The sequence below is a fragment of the Hemitrygon akajei genome, chromosome 3 (genome assembly GCF_048418815.1).
Source record: "Hemitrygon akajei chromosome 3, sHemAka1.3, whole genome shotgun sequence".
In the NCBI taxonomy this organism is placed as follows: Eukaryota; Metazoa; Chordata; class Chondrichthyes; order Myliobatiformes; family Dasyatidae; genus Hemitrygon; species Hemitrygon akajei.
Genome location: NC_133126.1, coordinates 54031208 through 54054027, shown reverse-complemented (window position 1 = coordinate 54054027; position 22820 = coordinate 54031208). Strand labels below are relative to the sequence as shown.

Here is a 22820-nt window from a genome sequence, read left to right as displayed (position 1 = left end):
CTCACATTTTATTTAAAATAAAAGGATTGTGTTCAACAAACTGCAACCCGTTTCTTAATGTTCCACCAAACAGACAACAGCACGACTGTGTCCCCTTCCTCGCACTGAGCATCAAACCTACCGCCGCCAGTGGAGTGGGACACTGCGTTGGGTTTTCAAGGTAGAAGCTGGGCTGCCCCCTAGACGTGACGGTGCTGTAATGGAGAGTGGGAGGAGGGGATGATCTTTTCGACAGCAGAGACTGACGGTAAGCAGCTCCCTGCTCACTCACAAAACCATGCGGAGACTGTCGGACATAAGTCTGCACCTGAATCAGCTGAAGTATTTGTCTCCTCCGCCCTCCGAAGACCAGCAGTGCTCCCGATCCTTTATGGACGTCAAGGCTGCATCCAACGGGGTTTCCAGCATCGAAGACAGGATCTTACGGATCACGGGATATTATGGTTATTACCCGGGATATTCGAGTCATCAAAGTAAGTGAAGTGTTAGCTGCCGAACTCCTGCTTGACGGTGTAATTGAACCGCTTATATCACTGGAAGTTTTTAAAAACATTTAATTCTGCATTACCAGATACAATTGCTTTAAGCAAAAAGAGTCTGCCAAGAAAACTTAAGGAGTAATTTGTTAGGTAACTCAGTTTCACATCGGTCACAGTTATTAAAACCGGAGTCTTATGTTTATGATTTGGGAAGGTGGGAAGGGGCAACTGCGTGTGAATCTGAGCATCGCACAGAACCGGGTCTGTTCGCTGATTCGGTGCAGACCATCGGCGGCTGTCCCGTGTAGCCCAGGGGATCACCGTACTGACAGAGCACCCCTCGGTTTTAGGGTAAGCTCTTTCTTCACAAAATTATCTTCACTTTAAAATAACAGCAACATCTTTTTTTTCCCCCCGGCAAAGAATTAGCTTGCATTATCGAGTTTCAGTGTATATGCGCGCGAGTATGTTTGCTAAACGACAGACCCTTGAACGGATGCAAAGTGAATAGAAATGTGATTTAAGAAGATTGCATTATTGAGGTATTGTGACTGACAGGACTGTGAAGCCATCAGTTGCCGAAACAGCACGTAACTTGGACTGTGATTTGCGATTAAATTTTGAGATTTATGGCTCACGGTACAAAAAGGGTAGATTAAATTGGTCCAGTCATTCGCATGGTACTGTGATAGGGAATTTGAGTTAGTTACCGTCGTTTTACTACTAGCGCCTCGTCTGATGGTGATCTCACTGTGCGTCTAATCCGCTGCTAAATAAACAGACCCTGCTCCACACAGCGAGCGAGTGTTCACCTCCCCACCTCTCCAGTTTTGTTTTATTCCTGAAGGCGGGGGCAGGACAGTGAGAAGGCGAAGTGCTTTCCCTTCGGGGATCTCTGTTTGTCGAACATAAACACCCCGTTCCCGCACGGGCGCCGAATGAACAGGGTGCCCGCTGAAGATTGGGCACTCTTCCACAAAGCGCAAAGGCTGGGAATGCTGAATTGGAAAATGAAATGGAGTTTACGGCACCGAAACGGATCATTTGATCCAACAGGTCTATTGTCCACTCTAGCATCACAACCCTATCTGGTCCTCTCCAGCTGCCCTCGACTGTACTGCGACATGTATCAATGCGACATCTGATCGGTAGCTGTATATCTCTGCCAACATTTAGTGGCGCCTAGATAGGAATTTTTACACTGGGCTCTTCAAAAATATCTACAATGTACTCTGTAGGCTTTGACGTTTCCATCACATCATGTTTTATTTGCCTATGAGTCTCCGGCTACAAATTGTAAAATGTTTAAAACATAGGGAGAGATGATGTATTATTCTGATGAGTACCTACTTCCTAGGGGGCAATGTTCAGTCCATTTTTTGGCTAAAAGCCATTTCCAGACCTGAGACTGGGGGGAAGGTTATTTTGTCCTTTCGATTAGATAGTGATTAAAAGGCATATTTTATCACACAGATTCTCGTTGTCAAGGATTAAATAATGCCATTAACAGAGCAATCCCAAAGCAGACTCCACAACTCAGGAAGAACAGAACAGAAATTCATTTTTGTCTTCTTCAGGAGGATTATTCCAAGTCATCCAAAATCTTAGTCAATTGACAATAAGACACAAATGGTCTCAAACGCGGGAAGATCTTCAACACTGTCCATAGCGAAACCCATTTGTTGTTAAAAATGTATTCTTCCTTGAGATCAATGACAGTATCTTCCATTGATTAAACTTACCATCCTATTAATATAACAAAGTTCTTCCCACATGTCATTTCATTCTGTTGTTTCTAAATATGACTGTTGATTTTATAATTCTGTACACCAATGAAAAACAAACTTGAACTCAGTAATCAACACTTTTATCAGAGATCCTTTGAAGAGGAAATGACCCAAGGTAATCATACTTCTTTATTCTTGATTAAACATTCACTTGTCCTCTGTGATGTTGATTGCACCATGAGATCTAAGTGTCCTTTCCTTAATTCTTCCGCCACATGTTGCGCAACAATATACACGATGAGGAAGCCTATGTTAGAAAATAGCTATATTCTGTTAAAATTGTTCTCTGTTAAGTATGCAGGTGATACACCAAATTTGAGCATATACAAAGGTAAACAAACAGCACTATTTAAAAAAAAAACACAAAATGCTGGCAGAACTCAACAGGCCAGACAGCATCTATGGGAGGAGGCAGTGACGACATTTCGGGCCGAAACCCTTCATTTAAAATTTATTTCCAGCATCTGCAGATTCACTCGTGTTGCCTTTGAAAGCACTATTTTAAAATCTTGGAATAAAGTGTTAAGGAAATTTGTTATTTTTCCCTGGCTAAAAATGTAGAAGTGATTTGATAACCTTAGAAAACATTCACTATTGTAAAGCGTTTAAAGACCAGTGGGAAATTACGTCAGACTATCTCTTATTTTACAATTGTATATAGATTCCTGGAGGAGCTAAACTGAACTTATTAAATAGATAAATTTGTTTTTGAAAAAACTGCTACCCTTCCTGAAGGACTATAAAGAATTCATCTTTATATCAGTACGGAATCCTAAGTCTTGGTTTGATCATTATTTCAAAATAATAAAAACTTCAGATATACAACTTTACAGTTTATATGCCTTCTTCCTCTGTTTATATGACTTGAATGAGTTGCAATCAATTCAGATACCCAGAAGTACAATTTCTACATAGACTACCAATATTCTGCTCTGGGTTTTTCTGACAACCTGGAGAAATGGATGTCAGTTAACAATCTTTCTTCTGAGTTTCAATTAATATGTCTGAAATTATGATCACAGAACCTTGTGGAATTTTTTAAATGACTTTTTTTTAATTGTTGCTTTGGTGTATAACAAAACCAGCAGAGTTAACCTTAAAAAGGGGAGCTGGTTCTTTATTTTAATTACCATTACTGTTGCGTAGATGGTACTCCCACAATGAGTGGGAAAATCCTGAATGTCACTGAAGCAATGATAACTTGGTTTCTGTCTTTTCTTTCTCCTCCCTCATTTCTCTGTGTGCCCATTCACCAAAGTTATTGCTGTGCACAATTGTATTTGTTCACTCTGTGATTGCAGGAATGGCATTCAAAAAGATTGTCACAGCTGTGACAGGGACCCTAGAACTGTGTCCTGACCAATTGGTATGCAACACAGCAAAAACTTCAAGGAGATGATGTTCTCTTAGCATAATTACTTCAGTCCTTCTCATAGAAGAAGGCTGCAAAGACAGGAGCTGCTATTAGAACGGTCTTCTGAGCCATTCGCCTTTGATGCATATCACCCTTCCTAGTCCAACTGAGAGCCTATTCCCATTTGGATAAGCAGGACAGCATTGTGAAGATCATGGTTTTTTTTTGATTTCGCGAGTGCCTTCAATACCGTACAACCCTCATTGTTGGGGAAAAGCTCCATTCAATGCAGGCTGGCACTTCCATTGTATCCTGGATAATGGACTACCTGACTGGCAGACCACGGTTTGTGTGGCTTCAGAGCTGTGTGTCAGATGTGGCTATAAGCAGCACTGGGGCCCCACAGGGGACTGTATTGGCTCCCTTCCTGTTTACCCTGTACACCTCAGACTTTACATACAACACTGAGTCATGCCATCTGCAGAAATTCTCTGACGACTCAGCAACAGCTGGGTGTATAAAGGGAAGATGGGATGATGAATACAGGACCCTGGTGGAGGTCTTAGTGGCTCAACATCAGTGATACAAAGGAGATGGTGATGGACTTTAGGAAGACTAAGTCTGCATTGCTCCCTGTTACTATTGATGATGGGGACCTACAAGCACCAGGTTGACAGACTTGAGTGGAGCACCAACACAGAGGCTGTGTACAAGCAGGGCTAGAGTTGCCTCTACTTCCTGAGGAGACTGAGGTCCTTTGGAGTATGCAGGCCTTTCCTTCACATGTTCTACCAGTCTGTTGTTGCCAGTACAACTTATTATGTGTGGTGTGCTGGGGAAATGGCATCAACATGGGTGATGCCAACAGGCTCAATAAACTGATTAGAAAGGCTGGCTCAGTTATAGGAGTCAAACTGAACACACTGGAGGCTGTGGTAGAACAAAGGACCCTATGGAAAATCCTGGCAATTCTGGACAATGTTTCTCACCCTCGCATGCCACCTTGGCTGAACAGAGGAGCACTTTCAGTAATAGACTAGGACAACTGCACTGCTCCAAAGAACGCTGTCATACTTACCCTCAGCCATTAGGCTCTGTAGCTAGGGAAAGGCCTACCCCACTCCTGTTAGACTGAGGTTAACTTATTTTTTATTATTTCTACTTCTCTTCTAATATTTGTATATCTGTGCACTTGTAATGCTACTGTGACACTGTAATTTCCTTTGGGAGCAATAAAGTAACTATCTATCTATATCCTACAATATCTCTTCCTAACATAATTGAGCGAGCACCATCATCATAATGGTTGCAGGGAAATTGTTCAGAAGCTCATCCCATCTATGGATCTTACATGAATAAACATTGCTCAATAACCTTGTAACATTTCATGAGGAAAAGGAGACAAGAACGTTTGGTTTACTATTTGTCTCTTTTCTGATTGCCGGGTAATCCGGCTCTGATAACTGCTGTTTTGAGCCTCTGGTGTCTATCTTTGTTGTCTAGAAGAAATTTATCTTTGTCATTTCACGCGATACATCATGAAAACACGTCATCATTCTCTCAGATCAGCTGAGTCACAGTTGATCCATTTGCATTCTCTAACTTGTCTGGAGCTTGTCTGCTATCCATTACAGGAGTTTGCTCGAGCAGATGAGGTGAAGGAGAATCCCAAGGGCTTCTTACAGGTATATTAAGAACAAAAGACAACACTGGTCCTCTGGAAGACTAAAGTGTTCATTGATGCTTGTAGCTGAAAGAGATGATGGAGATCTAAATGGATTTTTTGCATCCATATTTACTCAGGAGATGGACACAGAGTCTATAAAAGTGAGGCAAAGCAATAGTAAGGTCATGAACCCTATACAAATTACAGAGGAGGAGGTGTTTGCTGTCATGAGGCAAATTAGAGTGGAAAATCACCAGGGCCTGACAAGGTGTTCCCTCAGACCCTGTAGGAGGCTAGCGCAGAAGTTGCAGGGGCTCTAGCAGAGATATTTTAAAACATTTTAGCCACAGGTGAGGTGCTGGAGGATTGGAGGATAGCTAACGTCGTTCCACTATTTAAGAAAGGCTCCAAAAATAAGTTAGGAAATTATAGTCTGGTGAACCTGACATCAGCTGTGGGGAAGTTATTGGAAGGTATTCTAATGAACTGGATATACAATATTTGGATTGACAAGGATGGATTAGGGATAATCAATATGACTTTCCATGTGGTCTAACCAATCTCATTGAGCTTTTCTAGAAAGTTACCAGGAAAGATAATGAAGGCAGGGAAGTGGATGTTGTCTACAAGGCTTTTGACAAGGTCCCACATGGGAGGTTGGTCAAGACGGTTCAGTCACTTGGAATTTGAGATGAGATAGTAAATTGGATTAGATATTGACTTTGCAGAAGAAGCCAGAGAGTGAGAGTAGATGGTTGCCTCTCCGACTGGAAGCCTGTAACTAGCAGTGTGTTGCAGGGATCAGTGCTGAATCTGTTGTTGTTTGTCATCTATATCAACAGTCTGGGTGATAATGTAGAAAACTGGATCTCCAAATTTGATGTGGGCACCAAGATTGTGGGGTGGGGGGAGCATAGTGGACATCAAGGAAGACTGTTAAAGCTTGCTGGAAAAGTGGGCTGAAAAAGGGCAGATGGAATCCTCCAGCCCTACTACCCTTTGAGGTATCTTAGTTGCATCTATTTTTGGTTTCCTCTCGCCCCCAAAATTTTTTGTTTCACCGCAGCCTCCCAGGCCCCTAGCACTGAAATTCCCTCCCTTAATTGCTTTATCTCTCTACCTCCCTTTGCTCCTTTTAGCTCTTCTTTGACCGAGGTTTTGCTCATCTATATGAATATTTGTTTTGTCTTATCGTCAGATTCTGATAGGAGAGGGTCCTGTGAAGAACTGGAGAAGATTTTATTACATGACCAGCACTGCATCATCTAGTCTCTCTTGTGTCTTATGCTAATCAAAGGCAATTCAAAAATGATGGGACAGCTTATACTTTCATTTTTGAAACATAGATGGAAATTCTTTCTGACAGTTTTATCTTGCTAGTGGTAATGCCATTCTGAGGACTGTACAAAGGACATAAAAACCATCAACAGGTATTACATAAGTGCAGTAATCAATCCCTGCAGGTGAATTGAGTTATTAAATATTGGAAATGTTTGGTCATCTACTTGCAGCTTGGGAGGCACATTTTATTTTAATGGAATTTCTTGCTTTCTATGTGTCTAGTTATTTAATTAGTGATGGGCTCAGAAATCAAAGAATAATTTTATAATTCTAGACAAAATGCCCTCCAGAAACATTTGATATGACATAAGATCTTATTCCATAGCATTCTTTTCATGATTAACAAAAAGTAATTCGAATTACATGGCTAGAATTAAAAGAAACATGCTAATGCCCAGTAAATTGTTGAATATTTCAGCAATAATTATTCACTATTAACATCCAGTTTCAAATTATTTGGCACACTGTTATTTAGATTAAAGATAGAAGATCTTGGGGCAAGTAATTAAAGGACATATTTTTTCATTCATAAATTTATTCATGACTAAATTCCTATTTAAAATTTCCCAGCAGACCTCTGGAGGAAAATATAGAGAAACAAACCCTCGTTCTTGTTAATTTGTACATGGATTTCTTTGACATTTATGCCTGCTCTTTCACTGGTTTTAGAAGGGTAGTTAACTGTCAGTTGGTTTGTGATACACTTTTTGATTTGTTCATAAACTAAATACCTGGCATAGCTATTTGATAGAAGTTCAGTGGAGGTTGTGTTTAATTTGTGTTTCTCTTTTAGCCAGTGAATGACAACATTTTTCATAGTAATTTATTAATTTCCTCCACACCTCTTCTTTTATTTGACTGTAGTATCACAGGCTGTTGTTTTCCATAACAATAGGACTTTCTCAAAGGTCCATTGATGACATGTGAAAATTCCCCATGCTGTTCAAGGGGGCAACAACTGCTGTTTTGTTTTGTCAGCTTCTCTGGCCTAGTCTTCCACTTTTGATTGAGATTGCAGTCTGAGGAAGATAGAGACCAGCGGCCTTGTATTTGCTGCTGTCCAGAGAGAAGGCATGCATCTGGCAAGTTGATTCCAACCATTACGTTCTGCTATTTGCTGAACATTAAGAAAGGCAGCTGATTTTAACTGGTGTCCTCTAGGTCCTGAATGTCTTGCAGGGGAAAAACATGGTTTGGAAGGTTGTTTGTTTCCACCAGTCCTGCAGTTTGTGCATTCGTGAAGGTGGAACAACTCAATATTCCCTGACCATTTCTTCACTGGGGCGCCTGTCAGTTTCCAGTGAAGCTTCCACTCACTCTATGGGTTTCTGCAACGAAAACAGAACTTCTGAGATTTTACTGCATGCAGGCATGAAGCTCCTCCAACTTTTCTTTTTTTGAAAACTAGTCATGCTGTGGGATTCAACATCAGAGGCAATATATTAATCTGTCACATCCTCTTTTATTCTTCCTGGAGCTGTGTAATTCCTCAAGTGTCACATCTGTCTAACTGCACACAAATCAGAAGGATGTGAGCTGCAGATTGCAGTTGTCTTTGGCTTCACCAGTTGTATGTTAAGTAAGCCAATGGCCACTACTGTGCACGAACGATTCCATGATTCTGATTTGTTATCAATATTGCAATCTTTCCATTTTTCTACCCCACTTGTTGTATTTCTGGGGGAAAGGAGGTTAGAAACAAAGTCTAGTTGTTTACCTTTTGGCAGAGTTTTGGTATATTGTTACACAAAGAATGACAGATATACAGCACGCAGATCTAGAATTAACATGACATCTGAAATTTGCTGCTAACTTTGCATCTGGTACTATAGAGTACTCACTGAAGACTGAGGGAGTTTAAAGGTGATGGTCCCTCCCTCCAAATGGCATCCATTTTGTTACATAATACCATTTTGTGTAGTAAGAGGGCTAATTAAATGAGAGAAAGCCTTGCAATTGAAGAATTTGTACTAAGCAGAAAAATAATAACAAATAAATGGAGAGATGGAATAAGAAGTAAGGATTTCAGCTTTTTTAAAAAGGGTGAATGGCCTTTACCTGGTGCAGCTGAAGATCCATAAGATCCAGAGTTCCCCAATAAAGTGGGAAACTTTTCAAAGGATTAGTTGCATAAGTGTTATAAATGTGTTAGGTGACTGTGGTGGGGAATGGACGAAAGGGGGATCAGTTCAGTGAGTTCACGTTCCTGCAGCAGAGTGATAGTGAAGCTATGTTTGGCACTCATCTGTGTTTCCAAAGTGAGGCTGGCGCTCAATACCATTGGCACTTACTTTCGTGTGAGTGACATCACTGGATAACCAATGTAGACACCTAGACGTTAATGGTTCTGGACTTCAATTTTATCCAGAAAGACTAAGTTTAAAAATGTAGATTGTTGTCTCTGGATTGGCACATTTGGCCTTTTCCCCTAGTTAGCCTTGTGGGGTAGATGTCCTGTGTTCTGGGTTGGTTGGTTGGTGTAGGTGATCTTCCTGTTTGGTTTGGCCATGCAAGGGAGATAGTTTTCTGTGCTTTGATCGCATTGTCTAGATAACCTTCTTCTTTGGATTGGCTGTGATGTGGATGCTCTTTTGGATGTACTTCTGAAATGAATCATGTGAAATTAAATTAAAAGCACGGACAATTCTTTATTTCTTCATTGTCATGTCAAAGCTAAATCTTAATTCTTAAAGGTTCTGGGCCATTTCCCCCCAAATCACCAATTAACGATTTGAGAAACTAGAAGGAATTTTCCAGATATGTAAGGATGCTGTGACTAACGCCAACTAAATTCCAAGAGTAGAAAAACCCAAACCATTAAATCGTACAATCAATGTAACACGCTAATCCTAGGGACCCTACTGTTACTTTTTCTGTATGTACACACCAAGCTGTGTGCTTGAACGAGTCTTTCCAACCCAGTACAGATTCTAGGGCATCCCCAAAAAGTACTATTTGCCGCTATCAAAACAAATGACCATGCAATGATTGTGGTTTGTTTACAGCAAGAATCTCCTTTACCTTTACCATACCTTTAGTATGATAGGCAGTTTTTAGAGGCATTTATCAATGAAATACATATACTGTATTTGGGGATGACCTCATTGAAACCTATTGACTGACGAAAAGGCCTTGATAGAGTGGATGTGGAGAGGATGTTTCCTATGGTGGTAGAGTATAAGACCTGAGAACACAGCCTCAGAATAGAGGGACGTCCCTTTAGAACAGAGATGAGGAAGAATTTCTTTAGCTAGAGAATGGTGAATTTGTAGAATTAGTTGTGGCGGCCAAGTCTGTATGTATATTTAAGGGAGAGGTTGAGAGATTCTTGATTGTTCAGGGCATGAAGGGGTACAAAGAGAAGGCAGGAGATTAGGGCTGAGAGTAAAAATGAATCAGCCAAGATGAAATGGTGTAATAGACTGGATGGAGCAGACAGCCTAATTCTGCTCCTATGTCTTATGGTCTTATATATCTAAAATAATTGAATATGCTTCAAGACAATCACTGAACAAAGTATCAATAAAAATGAAGTATCTGATTTCTGAAGTTATTCTTTGCTTATGAATATGTATGTATGTTTTGTGTTAATATTCAGATTACCCTTTCAATTTGCAAAATAAATCAGAGTATGGACACTGCTGGCCAGGCTAATATTAATTGCTTATCCTTTATTGGCTTTGGTGCCATCCCCCAACTTCTGGTGATCTCCAAACTTAAGGTTTTGCAGACAATGTGTTGACTATGGCAGTTCTCATTCAGAAATGTCAGCTAAGGAGGTTGAATAAGGTTTTGAAAGCTTGGAATTTAAGGGTTCAAATTTCAAAAGTTCCAAATTCAACATACATGTATTATCAAAGTATATATATGTTACCCATATACAACCCTGAGATTCATTTTCTTGTGAGCATACTCAATAAATCCAATAAGTATAATAGAATCAATGAAAGACTGCACCAACAGGACAACCAGTGTGTAAAAGACAACAAATTGCAAATACAAAATGAAATAAAAAATAAATATTAATAATACCAAAAATATATAAATGAGCAATAATTATCAATAACATGAGCTGAAGAATCCTTGAAAGTGAGTCCATAGGTTGTTGGAACAGTTGAGTGATGGACCATGTGAAGCTGAGTGAAGTTATCCCTTCTGGTTTAAGAGCTTTATGGTCAAAGAGTAATAACTGTTCCTGAACCTGGTGGTGTGAGTCCTGAGGCTCCTGTGCCTTCTTTCTCTTGGTAGCAACGGGAAGGGAGCATGACCTGGGTGGTGTGGGTCCCCGATGATGGATGCTGCTTTCCTGTGACATGTAGATGTCCTCAGTGATGGAGAGGACTTTACCTGTGATGGACTGGGCCGTATCCACTACTTTTTGTAGGATTTTCTGTCCAAGGACAATGGTGTTTCCATACCACCTCATGATGCAGCCAGTCAACACACTATGAATTCCCAATTGTACTATAGTTGCACCTGTCAGGAGCACTTCTATAATGTAACATTTGTCCTAACGATGGCATTTCCAACTTCCAAGATGCTTTTTGCTTTAAAGGACATGCCCATTTGTACTGACTGAATGAATGATTATCTATCTTGGTGTAATGAATATTGAACTGGCCAATCAGTTATTGCTGAAGATGATTGTGCCCACCCTATCTTAGATATATATATGCATGGTGGGGTCTGGCATGAAGGGAATGTCCTAAAGTTCACTTTTACTGTTAGTTGCTTTTGTGAGGCATAAAGAAGCAGTTAAATTAGATGATTCATTTATAAACCCCAAAGTATTTCCAAAATAGAGCCCTAAACCATAATATATTGGAATGAGGAAATTAGTGTAATCTCCCTTTCAAAATAATAATTGAAGTTCAGTTACAAATGATGAGCTGAATGATCAGACAGCTAAAACCATTGTCCCTTTGTGTAAGTTAAGACTTGATCCAGATGAGACTTTAAGCCCGAATTATTATTTTTATGAGGGCTCCATAATACCACTTGTGGCCAAATGCTACTTGGTTATTTAGGTCAGTCACGTTTGGAATCCAGCTATATGTTTGGAGCAGGACAATGATAGAAGTTGTGTTCAAAGTAAAAAGTAAGTTTATTTTTAAAGTACATATATGTCACCATATTAGATTAGATTAGATTCAACTTTATTGTCATTGTGCCGAGTACAGATACAAAGCCAATGAAATGCAGTTAGCAACTAACCAGAAATGCAAAGAATAGTGTTATTTACAAAATAAATGCAAATAGAAAGTAAGTGCTACAGCACACAGATATAAAAATACTGAGACAGTACAATATGGGTGCAATACTGCTTAGTGCTGTGATGTGAGGTTCAGCAGGGTCACAGCCTCAGGGAAGAAGCTCTTCCTGAGCCTGCTGGTGCAGGAGCGGAGGCTCCTGTAGTGCCTACCGGATGGGAGGAGAGTAAAAAGTCCATGGTTAGGGTGAGATGCATCCTTGATAATGCTTTTCGCCCTGCCCAGGCAGCGTTTATGGTAGATATACAACCTTGAGATTTGTTTTCTTGTGGGCATACACAATAAGTCCATAATGGAATAATAACCATAATAGAATCAGTGAAAGACTGCACCAATCTGGGTGTTCTAAGATGTACAAACTGTGTAAATACAAAAGAAATAATAATAATAATAATTAATAAATAAATAAGCAATAAATATTGAGAGCATTGAGATGGAGAGTCCTTGAACGTGAGCCCATATGTTGTGGGAACATTTCAAAGATGGGGCAAACTAAGTTAAGTAAAGTTATCCACTTTGCTTTAAGAGCCTGAAAATTGAGGGGTCCTGAATCTGGTGCTGTGAGTCCTGAGGCTACTGTACCTTCTTCCTGATGGCAGCAGCGAGAAGAGAGCATGACCCTGGGTGGTGGGGGTCCTTGATGCTGGGTGCTGCTTTCCTGTGACAGCGCTTTGTGTCGAAGTCTGCTGGTTGTAGAAGAAGCTAAGTTAGCATCTCAAATTATTGCTGCTGCTACATGGTTCTTGGCAATGAACAGTGTATAAGTCTCACCCAGAGTATATTTTGTGCCTTTCTGACCCTACAGCTTCTCCCAAGTGGGGTTTGATATGAAAGAGTGATGATTAATTTGCTGAGGGGGTGCAGGAGATGGTAATCATGGATCAGTGGGAGATTTTATTAGCATTATTTAGCCTGATGCCACAAGGTTTTGAAGGTGCAGAATAAATGATGGGGTAATTCCTAGAGGTTACTCTTTCCTGGCATTTTAAATCAGTCATGCTATTTTGTGCCTGAAGTCATTTACGGATCAGTCTGGGTAAACATGGCAGAATTTCCTCTCTAAAGGGATCCTGCAAGGTAATTCCATTAATCCAGTAGTTTACCACAGCTGAGACATTTTATTGATGTATTTTATATCAACTTAAAATCTTTGAAATTGAAATGTCCTATATCATGAGCCCAAGTCTCATGATTTTCAGTTATTTAATCTTACCATTGAACAATCATTGCCATATAACAGGGAAATGATCTCTTACCTCCTGTCTGTACCCTTTCAAAGTTCACATTTGTACCCCACATTTGATATTTAGTGTGATTTGTCGAGCAGATTATTATGGAAGATGAAAAGAAATTGCTTAAGCATCCAGGCTGGTGTTTCAGACTGATTGACTTGTTACCTGGTAGATTGGGACATAGTTCCTTTACATCTGTCACTCATTCCTGTGTGCTTGGAAAATCAATTTTTAAGTACCTACCTCCACTCATTAGATGTAATAATGTATTATGTATAAGTGGATTCTGTTGTCTTCTCAGAGATTCTCATACAGAAATAATCACATGTGACCTAGCATTTCACTGTGAGATGATTACACAAACAATTTAACAGTTAAAATTGATCTTTCTGTCAAAAGAATCAGCCAAAATTACACAGTCAAGAATAGAATTTCCTGCAAATTTAGTAAAATCTCAGCTGTCAGTGCCAGTAATAAATTCAAACTTAGGGCCAGGAAAGACATGTTTTATTGAAATTTTCCCTTTCAATCTGATTACAAACAGAACTTTAAATAGACATAGTACCTGCCACAGAGAAATAAATAAAATTTCAAGACATATTACTCCAGAAGTAATGATGTGCTAAACGAAATTCCCTTGAATTCACTGGCCTTGAAAGTGGATTATGCTCATCGTGTCGTTCAGACAGCACAGATCTGAAGTGTTAGGTGGGAGGACCACAATAAACCGTCAACGCACTGGCCTTGGAGGCCCCAGTGTTCTTCTGCTCAAGGCCAGCTGATATCACAAGCTGGTCAAAATGGGGGAGGCTGCCCAGAGGCTATGGGCTGGAGATGGGGATGTGGAGACAGGCAAGGATTTAAGAGACAAGAGATGATAGTTAGTAATCTAATACCTAACGTGGGATCAGAAAATGCTCTCTTGCTAACTCCACACAAGGGGTATTTTTTAATATGAATGTTACTTTCCTTTTTTTTACAGCCACCATTTGACTGTCTCATGTCTGAAGAGACAACAAGTCGAATGTGGCAATTTCACATGGTAATGTTTAGAAGGAGCATTCTGAAACAGATGTTGGGTCCTCTGTCTAACTCCAATTGCAGCACATGACCTAGTTTCTTCTGGGGGAGCCACTATTCATAAGGTAGTGGTGTATTCCAGCTTGAAATGAACCCGCAGATCTGGCCGTCCACAATGAATTCCTGACTCAGTTAAATTGACTCTGCAAGCACCTTGGAGTGAAGTGCACGTTAAAATGCAAATACTTCCAAGCAAAAACCCATGTGAGGTACAAGCAAATGTATTGCTGAGCAAAATTCAGACTGTGTCCATTTGATATTTCTACAGGAAATTGTAGACACTGACTCGTGGACATATATACTTAGAAATGCGTTGACTCTTTGTGTCACTGCTTGCTAATTTGTCCCGTTTAGAAATATCAGAAACCAAGTAGCAGAGCAGGAAGCTGCTTCTGAGAGTAGAGAATGTATTACTGAGGATATAAAGAACTTGGCTTTTCCAGGAACTGATACTACTCCCCAGAGTCAGAAATATAGGGTTTAGGCAATGAGCTACCTAATACCACTTCAGGTAGTCCACTCACTCTGTGAAGTAATATTAAATATTGCATATATTTTTACATGAAAGGACACAGATAAAAATAATTGTAATTTATTATTTCTCTTCATATGAGTACAACCAAAATCCTGCTTCAGAACTGAGTTCTTCACTCTTTTTACCCTTGTTAGTAATCTGATCTTTTGATAAGTTACTTTAATGCTAATTTGAAATACAAGGGCAAAGTTAAAAGCCAAAGCAGAACTTTACGGAGTAATAACTTTCACTGATAAATGCAGATGTTTCAGAAATAATTTTCAAATTTATTTGACAATCTGCATGTTACAGAACAATAACTATGCTAGTTCCACAATAAGCTCTGTTCTTTTAGTCTCTGGCATTCATTTAAGCTCATTAATATAACATTTAATGAGCCAATGATCAGAGTACAATAGCATGTTACAATTGGGAAAAATAATCTGCCTTTGTATTTAATAATGTTTGCATTATCCATTTCAAATTAATATCTGAAAGACTGATCTTCAATGTAACCAACAGCACAGTCTTATCAGTTCAATTTCATTCCAGTTTTAAATTGAACTGTGCTGTTGGGTTCATAGGATACATAAGGTTTAACTGTGATTTATCCACTGTCTAAATGTAATTAATATAGAACAATTAATCTAATCTCTGTATTTTATTGCCAATGCAGTTTAGTTGTATTAAATATTTTTTTATTGCTGACAATGCGAATACTAACCACTGATTAGTTGGACAGCTCTTTAGTTCTTCTGAAGATGTTCCTTTTATTGAGGATTGTGCAAGCTACTGACAAAAAATATCAGCACAGATCATTGTTATAAACCAGTTTGATTTCAAGGAAATTATTGGATAATTTTATTACAGACGCAAGGGCAACCCTTAGGTTCAGAGATAAATAGGATAAAAAATATATGGGTACATTGCAAATTTTATGTACTTCTTTCTCATTACAATACTCTTTCTCCTCTGTCTACAGATATTTTTCTTTTGTAGGGTATTATTCCATGAGTGCGGGTTGGTCCCTGGTACCTCAGCCAACTGGCCATGTACCACATGTACCACTTGCTAATTCTGTAGGGTGTTTGATTATGGAAGGTATTGTAGTCTGTATATTCTTTATTCCAGCAGCAGTTGCTGGGTAGCATTCAGATGTGGAACCATTGGCTGATTGCTTTGCTGCCTGAAGTAAAATAATTAAATTAATTTTAGCATTCCAATTGATACTTGGTTTGCTCAACCAATTCAGCAAATATTTAGGGCTTAAAAGCATTATTCGCTTGTCTGTGAAGCTAGGAAGCACTAGTATCCCCTCCTTGCACCAAATCTGCCAACAACCTGATGCCTGTGGCCAGTGTCCCGTTGACTCATTGTTGTCCTTCAGTTATGTGTCTGAAGTAGCAGCAACCATAACTGTTGCTCTCTGATGAGGCAAGCTTGCCTCTAGTTTCTCTGATGTCAGGGAAACAAAAAACATGGAAAACAGGAGTCGGAGTAGGCCATTTGGTCTTTTGGACCTACTCCACCATTTAACTTATTGTTAGTTGATTATCCACTTCAGCATCCAGTTCCTGCTTTCAACCCTTATCCCTTTTACATTCTTTTTGAATATGTTTGATGTCTTGGTCTCCCTGTGGTAGAGAATTCCACAGGTTTACCACTCTCTGGAAAAAAAACAATTCTCCTATTGTCACTACAGGCTGTAAAGCTGCAGCAAGATATTGTTACTGCTGTACTCATATCCTCTTGTAGTGAAGATCAGCATACCATTCCCCTTCCTAATTTTCTGCTGCCCTTGAAAATCTGCTTTCAGCAAATGATGTTCAAGGACAACCAAGTCTTGTTACAGCTCCCTTTTCCCAATCTATCACCATTTCATATAATAATGTGTCTTTTTGTTTTCAGAACCAAGTGGATACTCACATTTATCATTTAAACTGCATCTGCCATGCGGTTGTCCACTCACCCAACATATCCAAATCACTTTGGATCCTCCTCACAGCTTGCATCACTCCCCTGGGCCTTGCGTCCTTTGCAGATTTGGAGATGTTACATTCACTTATCCAACTCGTTGGTATATATTATGAATAGCTGAGCTTGATACCCTTAGCATTCCACTAGTGATTACCTGTCACCAACTCCTCAGCCTATGCCGGTGTAATTACCCCTTATTCTCATGTGATTTAATTTTACACACAATCCTTTTGTTACAGACCTTATCTAAAGCCTTCTGAAAGTCCAAGTACATTACCTTCACTGGGTTTCTCTTATTTTTTCTACCAGTTACAATCTCAAAAGGCAGTAGAGTTGTCAGACATGATTTCTCTTTTGTAAATTCGTGCTGAATGACTTTGCCTAAACCCATGAATGCTTTCCTTTCTTTCACAATAGACGCTAGCATTCTCTCCACTGATGATGTTAGGCTCAGACATGTGTAAATTATTTTTCATTCATTCCTTTTTTAAAATAGTGCTACGGTATTACATTTACCACCTTTCTGTCTGTAGGATCTGGTTGAGAGTTTAATGCACTCGAGAATTAAAAGATAACCAACAATGTGTCTATTATTTTCCCGACTAGTTTCTTCAGCACTCGTGATTAGATTGTCAGGCGCTCAGAATTTCTTGCCCTTCAGTTCCATTAATTTCCTGAGCCCTATTTCTTCACAGTTACTCATTTATATTAGTTCTCCCCTCTCACTAGATCCTTGATTTGGAAGTTATTTGTGCTCTATTTTGAAGACAAAACTATTTCTTTGTTTTCACATAATTTCCTTCTTCTGACCTTTTGGCCAGTTAAGTGTTTTCTTTTCACATATTTACAGAAACTACTACAGTTGTTTCTTTTGTTCCCTGCAAGTTTTACTCTTATACTATGTCTCCCCCTTTCAATCAATCTCTTGTATAATTCTAGATTCCTCTCAAGCCTCATGATGCATTAATGATCTGAAGAGTGAGCTGTGAGGAGAACTCACCAACTCACACCTCGCTCTTCAGATGGGGTTTCTGTGCATTAGTTTCAGTGTGTTGGAGCATGACTATTGTTAGATTCCACACCATAGACTCTGCTGTAAAAATTTAGGACTTCACTATATGTTATTGTAAGAATAACATTGGCAATTCCAACAATGTTTGTTGCAAGTGAAGTCATAAATGTTAACATTTTTGTGGGAAGCTGGCTTTGCAATGCAGGGAAACAGAACTTTGAACCAGCAGGAAGTAATCAAATGCAGAATCTCAAGTAACATTGAAGTGAAACATTCAAATACATATTTCAAACTACAAACTCCTTAAAAGCAGACTAGCCATGATTAATTTATATCGGCAAGCAATTTTATAGAGGGGCCTTTTTCTCAATCTGTGACTAATTTATTGAATTGAACTGAATTCTATAAGGTGTATTGAGGTTCTTGAATATTTATGTCACAATAAAATCCAATATATCAAAATTGTTGGATTCAAGTGATGTGTATGATGCATTACTGAACTGAGTAGACCAGTGATTGATACTGTTGAATTATCTTATGGTTCCAAGGTAAAAAAAAATCTCAGGATAAATACTGGCTGAAAATCTCATTAAAAGATTTGGACTTTTATGTATGTAGCTGTAACTCTGTGAGGAAACTTGGGACTTGGTGTGTAACTTTCTCATAGAATCCAGCAGTATAGTACAAACTTCTTGTAGTTTCCCAGATGGGAAATCGAACACAGGATCATTTCAATGGAGAGGAATGGACATGTGAGAGAAAGGTAAATTTCTGAGCACATACTTTCTTTTAATTGATTAGATTAATTTAAACTTATTTAGCTATTTTGAGGGTTTTATCAGCTTTTAAGTGTTTTCGGTTTTAAGAATTGTTTTTGGATTTTTATTCAACACTTCCCAAATACTCAACTTGTTTGTCTTCTTTGATACCTGGTCCAGCCTCAAGGCCATAGTTTCATTGGTTATCAAATCATTTTTGGGGGATTTAAGAATTGGCAGTGCAGTGACCTATGGATATGATTGGAGCCATTTTCCCTGAGGAAGTTCTCACCTGGAGATCAACGTAGCCTTAGTGGATAGCCAAGTAATGGGTGTGGTTGGCAGATCTTGGGAACAATTGAGCAGAATAGATGTAACAATGCTTTTTATCCTCATACTCTCTCTAGACACAGACCATTCTAGCCCAGCAGCAATGCATCATCTGGAGATGCCCTCTTTAAGATGGGATGATTAACTGAAATCCTGTCTGCTTTCCCCCAGAGCAATACAAAAGGTTCTACAACACCATGTTGAAGAAGTGTAGGAATGTAATCTACAGTACTCCAGCTAATACGTCCCTCAATCAACTCCTCTGAAATATATTTTCAGATAATTTTCATAGTATATTTTGTAAAATCTGCCTGGGAATGAGCTGTGTATTACAATAGAGGGTATATTTCAAACACAAAGATAATTGGCTGTTCAAAACTTTAAAATATCTGTGTTAAGTATTACCTCAATATCCTAGGAATCTTGCTTTAATCTCAATAAACCTTCTTGGGTCTTGTCTACATTAACATCAGTAACATATCCCCAATGATATTTCAGGAGGTATTGTGGGCTGGGAGTTACTGCCAACATTAACTATAAGGAGAAAGATAGGTTTAAAGTTTTTAAAAGAATTGCTCTATGATTGTTTGTATTAAACTGTATAAATGTGCTGTACTTTTTGGTGTTGGGAATTTGAGTGTAATGGGAATAAAATAGAAAACTAGAGTATTGGACCAGGCATGAAAACGCTGGTGGGAGTTGTGTACAGGCCACCTAAGAGTAGTAGTGAGGTTGGGGATGGCATTAAACAGGAAATTAGAAATGTGTGCAATAAAGGAACAGTAGTTATAATGGGTGACTTCAATCTACATATAGATTGGGTGAACCAAATTGGTAAGGGTGCTGAGGAAGAGGATTTCTTGGAATGTATGCGGGATGGTTTTCTGAACCAACATGTCGAGGAACCAACTAGAGAGCAGGCCATTCTAGATTGGGTATTGAGCAATGAGGAAGGGTTAGTTAGCAATCTTGTCATGCGAGGCCCCTTGGGTAAGAGTGACCATAATATGGTGGAATTCTTAATTAAGATGGAGAGTGACATAGTTAATTCAGAAACAAAGGTTCTGAACTTAAAGAAGGGTAACTTTGAAGGTATGAGATGTGAATTAGCTAAGATAGACTGGCAAATGATACTTAAAGGGTTGACAGTGGATATGCAATGGCAAGCATTTAAAGATCGCATGGATGAACTACAACAATTGTTCATCCCAGTTTGGCAAAAGAATAAACCAGGGAAGGTAGTGCACCCGTGGCTGACAAGGGAAATTAGGGATAGTATCAAGTCCAAAGAAGAAACATATAAATTAGCAAAAAAAAAGTGGCACACCTGAGGACTGGGAGAAATTCAGAGACCAACAGAGGAGGACAAAGGGCTTATTTAGGAAAGGGAAAAAAGATTATGAGAGAAAGCTGGCAGGGAGCATCAAAACTGACTGTAAAAGCTTTTATAGATACGTGAAAAGAAAAAGATTGGTCAAGACAAATGTAGGTCCTTTACAGTCAGAAATAGGTGAATTGATCATAGGGAACAAAGACATGGCAGACCAATTGAATAACTACTTTGGTTCTGTCTTCATTAAGGAGTACATAGATAATCTTCCGGAAATAGTAAGGGACCGAGGGTCTAGTGAGATGGAGGAACTGAGGGAAATACATGTTAGTAGGGAAGTGGTGTTAGGTAAATTGAAGGGATTAAAGGCAGATAAATCCCCAGGGCCAGATTGTCTGCATCCCAGAGTGCTTAAGGAAGTAGCCCAAGAAATAGTGGATGCATTAGTGATAATTTTTCAAAACTCATTAGATTCTGGATTAGTTCCTGAGGATTGGAGGGTGGCTAATGTAACCCCAGTTTTTAAAAAAGGAGGGAGAGAGAAACCGGGGAATTATAAACCAGTTAGTCTGACATCGGTGGTGGGGAAAATGCTAGAGTCGGTTATCAAAGATGTGATAACAGCACATTTGGAAAGAGGTGAAATCATCGGACAAAGTCAGCATGGATTTGTGAAGGGAAAATTATGTCTGACGAATCTTATAGAATTTTTTGAAGATGTCACTAGTAGAGTGGATAGGGGAGAGCCAGTGGATGTGGTATATTTAGATTTTCAAAAGGCTTTTGACAAGGTCCCACACAGGGACCTTAAGTGTGCAAACTTGAAGCACATGGTATTGATGTGGATAGAGAATTGGTTGGTAGACAGGAAGCAAAGAGTGGGAGTAAACGGGACCTTTTCAGAATGGCAGGCAGTGACTATTGGGGTACCACAAGGCTCAGTGCTGGGACCCCAGTTGTTTACAATATATATTAATGATTTAGATGAGGGAATTAAATGCAGCATCTCCAAGTTTGCAGATGACACGAAGCTGGGTGGCGGTGTTAGCTGTGAGGAGGATGCTAAGAGGATGCAGGGTGACTTGGATAGGTTAGGTGAGTGGGCAAATTCATGGCAGATGCAATTTAATGTGGATAAATGTGAGGTTATCCACTTTGGTTGCAAGAACAGGGAAACAGATTATTATCTGAACGATGGCCATTTAGGAAAAGGGGAGATGCAACGAGACCTGGGTGTCATTGTACACCAGTCATTGAAGGTGGGCATGCAGGTACAGCAGGCGGTGAAAAAAGCAAATGATATGTTGGCATTCATAGCAAAAGGATTTGAGTACAGGAACAGGGAGGTTCTACTGCAGTTGTACAAGGCCTTGGTGAGACCGCACCTAGAATATTGTGTGCAGTTTTGGTCCCCTAATCTGAGGAAAGACATTCTTGCCATAGAGGGAGTACAGAGAAGGTTGACCAGATTGATTCCTGGGATGGCAGTACTTTCATATGAAGAAAGACTGGATCGACTAGGCTTATACTCGCTGGAATTTAGAAGATTGAGGGGGGATCTTATTGAAACGTGTAAAATTCTAAAGGGATTGGACAGGCTAGATGCAGGAAAATTGTTTCCGATGTTGGGGAAGTCCAGAACGAGGGGTCACAGTTTAAGGATAATGGGGAAGCCTTTTAGTACTGAGATGAGGAAAAACTTCTTCACACAGAGAGTGGTGAATTTGTGGAATTCTCTGCCACAGGAAACAGTTGAGGCCGGTTCATTGGCTATATTTAAGAGGAAGTTAGATATGGCCCTTGTGGATAAAGGGATCAGGGGGTATGGAGAGAAAGCAGGTACAGGGTTCTGAGTTGGATGATGAGTCATGATCATACTGAATGGCAGTGCAGGCTCGAAGGGCCAAATGGCCTACTCCTGCACCTATTTTCTATGTTTCTATGATATTGAAAGGTAAAGCAAGCATGAGAGAAATATGAACTACTCCTGTTCTTGTTTTGTGTGTTCTTAAACAATGCAGAAAGGGCTTGTACCTAATTAAAGCTCATTCATCCACTGTTCAAGTGATCTTGTTAGAAAATCTCTTTGTCTTCCCATGAAGGAATGTTAAATGGTGTGTGGGCTGAGCAATTTGGTCACATCATTAATTCTATATCCAACGTTTGAAAGAGTAATGCCCATGAGTGTGAGTGCTTCCAGGTATAACAACATGACTCAGCTTTCACTCATGGATGCTGTCCAGATGTCCCCAGTCTATCTTGTGACACGTCCTTCCATGTTTCCTGCTTTCTGTGACTCAGAAAGTACTAGAAAGATGCAGTATGTCAGGCAGTATCTGTGGGGATAAAACCAGAGCTAATGTTTCAATAATTTTTTTATCCCAAATCCTGGGGCAGGGAAAGGCAATCTGAAGAATATTTTAGTGTCACCCTTCCTCATGTACCAAACTTGCTCCAACGAGATTTTCTTAAAGTTTAGTCTGAATTCCTGATTCAATGAGGGCTGAGATCAGTTATGTTGAAATTTTAGCTTTAAGTTTGATAGGTGGCATTCTTCACACCAAATACTGAAGGAACTCAGCAGGCCAGCAGCATCAATGGAGAAGAGCAAACAGTTGATGTTTCAGGCCGAGACCATTCATCAGGACTGTCCCTGCTCCAGGATTTGCCGAAATGTCGACTATTTACTC

The 22820-nt window shown here is 39.5% G+C and overlaps 1 protein-coding gene across 1 annotated transcript in view; it reads left to right on the top strand.

Annotated features, from left to right (window-relative positions):
* Positions 1–230: 230 nt before the first annotated feature.
* Positions 231–22820, top strand: part of slc35f4 (solute carrier family 35 member F4) — a 143790-nt gene continuing 121200 nt past the window's right edge. Inside the window, exon 1 of the mRNA XM_073039920.1 lies at positions 231–473. Within this exon, the coding sequence (XP_072896021.1) occupies positions 278–473 (196 nt within the window). The 5' untranslated portion in view covers positions 231–277. The remainder of the gene's footprint in view (positions 474–22820) is intronic.